The 4458-nt window shown below is 33.2% G+C and overlaps 1 protein-coding gene across 1 annotated transcript; it reads left to right on the forward strand.

The window, feature by feature from the left end:
- The first annotated feature begins 1722 nt into the window (after positions 1–1722).
- LOC112716381 (uncharacterized protein At5g39865) lies at positions 1723–3889 on the forward strand. Its single transcript, XM_025768289.3, has one exon. The coding sequence runs from the start codon at positions 2369–2371 to the stop codon at positions 3632–3634; it is 1266 nt and encodes a 421-aa protein (XP_025624074.1). The 5' UTR covers positions 1723–2368; the 3' UTR covers positions 3635–3889.
- Positions 3890–4458: the final 569 nt, after the last annotated feature.

Raw genomic sequence — 4458 nt, forward strand, 5'->3', positions numbered from 1 at the left:
CATGGGGCCAATAACCTATACGCCACCCTTCCGATTTCTCTCGCCACTGTACCTCCGAGCTTTCTCAGTATCAAACTCTTCAAATCTGACAACGTATTCACACGTTGAGTGCGAAACAATATCGGATCCTCGCACTCAAATGTGATCCCGTTGTCGCCGTTAAACATGCGACAATTGGGATACACAAGCACAACTATGTAAGGATTATTACTGGCCATGCCTTGTATTTGTGACAAATATGATACGAAAAATTTGTAAAGAATACCAAGGATTACACATCCTTTTATAAGTGGTAGGACACAACTCATTGTATCTCGTTTACGGTGTAAATAAAATACATAGAATGTTATCTCGTTTACAATGTAAACGAGATATGACTGAAAAATGTAAAACGATAAATATTTTTAAAATTATTTATTTCAGTAATTAATGTATTTTTTATATTTATTTAAATAAAAAAATTTTCTAAACATTAATCCAAATAATATAATTTGTGAATTCCAAGTAACATCATGCATGCCAACTTGGTAGTTGAGCGGTTATCTCAACATAAAGTTGAAAAATTGACATAACCGTTCATCAACCGCACGCAAGAATATAATAAACAAATATTATAATCTACTTGCATAGTAAGCAAAATTAATCATGTTAACAAAATCAACCACAACATTGTCTATTGATTTTAAGTAAGTTTCTAAAAATTTAAGAAAATTTGGCTAGCTCACATGATGAAATAAGAGTATAAGACAAATATAAATGAGATACAACAAGAAGTTTTATTACTTTCTAGAGTAGAAAAACATTCGAAGTATATGAATTTTATTATCTTAATTTAAAAGTAATTAAAATATTTTTTATTTTACTAAATTTTTGAAATAAAAAAATGTAATCTATTGAATAAGAAAATATTTTCATAAATTAATTACACGTTTTAAGAATTGTTTTAAGTAATAGTCTTTGAGATTAATTATTTATATTAAAAAAATTTCAAACATTTTAATTATACCATAAATATTTTTGAAATTAAAAATATTGTATTACGTTAATTTTTTTTAAGTTATTCGAATCTAATAATTTTTTTGTTGGACTAGATGACATGATGTCACTTTAGTTTTAATTTTAAATATTTAATAAACGATGTCATTTACTTTTAATAATTATATTTTTTTTGAAAAATAAGATATTTTATAATTTATTAAAATTAAATAATATTATTTTATCAAGTGTTTAATATCAAAACTAAAATAACATTTAACTTTTTTTTTGTTCCATTTAAGGGTCTGTCGTTTGTCAATGAATTACTGTATGCACAAGGTAGAATTTAAACTCCCGACACTTATTTAAGTGGACGAGTGAGCCGACCAACCCAAGTTTATTAACATTTAACCTCTAGTCCAGCATAAAAGATGTATCAAATTATTCCCAGTTCTACAAAAAGAAAATGAGAATTAACTTGGTGTGATTTTTTCAATTTCAAAAACCTCTAGTGTAATTACTAATTAGAATCCTATGGACGTTTTCAGCAATTTTGGGTTTATTTTCTCTAACAAATGGAGCAATTTTCAAGTTTTAGAAGGTTCTGCAGAACGCGGCTCAGAGTGGTGATCACGGAGAAAAGCTAATAGCGCGTGAACGGTGGGTCCCATGACATCTGTTTTTCCATTGATCCACGCGCCAGAAATCGCGTGTATTTCCAACATTGCCGCCACCCGCCAGTAACATACTTTCAACCGACAGAGAAAACCGGCTTATTCCATGTAATGAAACTATGAAATGTAACAACAACGTTAATTAACACATGAAACTCACCATGTACTGCCAAGGTTGCTGTAACAAACTTTGAGAGAGTTTCGATTCCTCCTTAGTTTTTGGAGAAGAGAGAGAATCAATATCTCAATCAGAATCATTCAAAATTCAAGCTTCAAAAACACCATTTCCTCTACAAAATCCCATCAAACCCCAACCCTATATTTTTCTTTTCTTTTTCTACATCCTTTTTTTTAATAGCCAGAAGCTGCATTCTACTACTACTACTACTACTACTTTATTTCTCTTTTTCTCTCTAAAGAATCTAGAGAGAGACAGGGGAAAAGCGTGTATGTTACAGTTAGATTAGATTAGATGTTGTTGATGAAGAATATTTGGTGATTAAATCATTGATTTTTTCTCCCTCACTCTCAGCCATCTTTGTTTGACTTTCAATTATTATACTTCAGTTTCCTTCCCTGTTTCCCCTTTCTCTTTTTCCCAATTTAAGACTTGTTCCTCTCTGATTGAAACATCATTTCTAGAAAATTCTTTCCACCAAAATCATCAGTACAATTCTGTTTTAACACATTGTGATTGGATTTGATAATTGGGATTGAAAATGGGTTGTGCTAGTTCAAAGCAAAAGGAAAAGAGGTGCATCCATTGCAACTCTTGTGCTTATTCTGAAAGAATGCCCAGAAGCTATTCGATGCATGTCCACCACCCACCTCAGAGAAAAGGGGACAGTTACCATGTTGTGGCACTTACATCAACCACACTTGGCTCTCTTGATCACTTATCAACCAAGATTTCTGCTTCTTCTGGGGCTGCCAATGGATTCAGATTCACCAATGAGAATGAGAGTGAGAATGAGAAGGAGAAGGAGGTCTTGATCTCAAATGCAAAGACATGGTCCAATATGATTGAGGAGAAGTTGCCAAAGGTTGTTATGATGCCAAAGACACCAATCACAACACCACCTTGTGATGAGGAGCCAGAGACAATTAACACATGGGAACTCATGGAAGGTCTTGAGGACACAACAACAACAACAACAACAACAAGCCCTTTGATGAGGTCACCAAATCATCACTTTGTAAGAAGCTTCTCCTTTGATGTCAATGTTAACAGGGACCATCTTGATCCAAATCCACCCAACAACAAGTCTTGTTGTTTCATAGAGAATAATCATGGAAATGATGAATCCAAAAAGGGAGGGGAGCCATATCTCATAAAAAATGGAGTTTCTGAATGTAATGGATTCTCTTATGATGAGGAAAAGAAGAAGATCTGTGATGATGATGATGATGATTTTAAGCACACCCCATTCGGGAAGAAGGAAAAGGTTGTGTTTTACTTCACAAGCCTTAGAGGGGTAAGGAAGACTTATGAGGATTGCTGCCATGTGAGGCTTATTCTGAAAGGATTGGGTGTTAAGATGGATGAGAGAGATGTGTCAATGCATTCAGGGTTTAAGGAGGAGCTCAAGGAGCTACTCCGGGCCGGTGGCGCATTCGGTAAAGGAGGAGGGTTGCCGAGGGTGTTTGTTGGAGGAAACTACATTGGTGGAGCTGAGGAAATTCAGAGAATGCATGAAGAAGGGAAGCTTGAGAAGTTGCTTCAGTGTTGTCAGAAGATTGATGAGAATAATAATGTTGATGGTGGAGGAGTGTGTGAGGCATGTGGTGATATAAGGTTTGTGCCTTGTGAAACCTGTTATGGAAGCTGCAAAATCTACTATGATGAAGGCTATGATGATGATGATGATGATGATGAAGAAGAACAACGAGAACAGGATAGTGATGAGGTTGGTGATTGTGGATTCAAGCGTTGCCCTGATTGCAATGAAAATGGACTAATTAGATGCCCAATTTGCTGCTACTAGTTTTCATCATAATAGTATTACATTTAACTATATTGTTCTTGGAAACCAATTGTTTTTGGAATTTGGATCCAATCTTTTTTTTTCTTTTTTTGAGTTGTGTCTTCTGGTGTTTGTTTCATATCCAAACTTTCTTATTTTATTTTTTATTTTTTATGTACAGTGAAGTTTTGGTGACTGATATATTGATGTAATTGATCATATTAAACAGAAAAAGGAAGCAAGTTTTTCTGCACAGCTAGTGCTGTTACTGCATAATATGTTAATTCTTTGTTCAATTTCAAATTTTTTCAATGCTGTGATGTTTTAGTTAGCAGTGAAATTATGTTTGGTGCTTGAATGCTTTTGATGAGAACTAAAACCTATCAATTTAGTTACCAAATTTTATTTGATTCTCTCCACTAATTAAATTGAACATTGTATGCATCCCCTTAGAACATGAGATTCAGGTGTTGCTAATAATCATAATAATCATGAATTCATAATAATAATAATAATAAGTCAAAGAAAGTGATGCAAAAAATAAGAGCATGATGTTAGCCAGGGAGACATTTTCTTGTGCAAGTTTTGCCGGAGATCTTGTGAATTAGTCAAAACCATGTTTCTTAAGACTCTTGACAAAGATTCGTGACTACTGAAACATTTTCTTATGGAAACCGACAAAACAGTACGAAACCAAATTATTACTAGGTATTAAAGAAGTTTAAAGTTAAAGAAGTTTCATAAAGATGTAACTTTAATTTAATCATTTATTACTAGATGCTTATGTTCATTCTACGGTTCCAAAGAACAATTATGTTTTAGTATTAAGTTACAGTAGCAATTTA

The sequence above is a fragment of the Arachis hypogaea genome, chromosome 10 (genome assembly GCF_003086295.3).
Source record: "Arachis hypogaea cultivar Tifrunner chromosome 10, arahy.Tifrunner.gnm2.J5K5, whole genome shotgun sequence".
NCBI classification, from domain to species: Eukaryota; Viridiplantae; Streptophyta; class Magnoliopsida; order Fabales; family Fabaceae; genus Arachis; species Arachis hypogaea.

Coding starts and splice junctions, on each gene's coding strand:
- LOC112716381 (XM_025768289.3), top strand. CDS start 2,369: ATGGGTTGTGCTAGTTCAAAGCAAAAGGAAAAGAGGTGCATCCATTGC.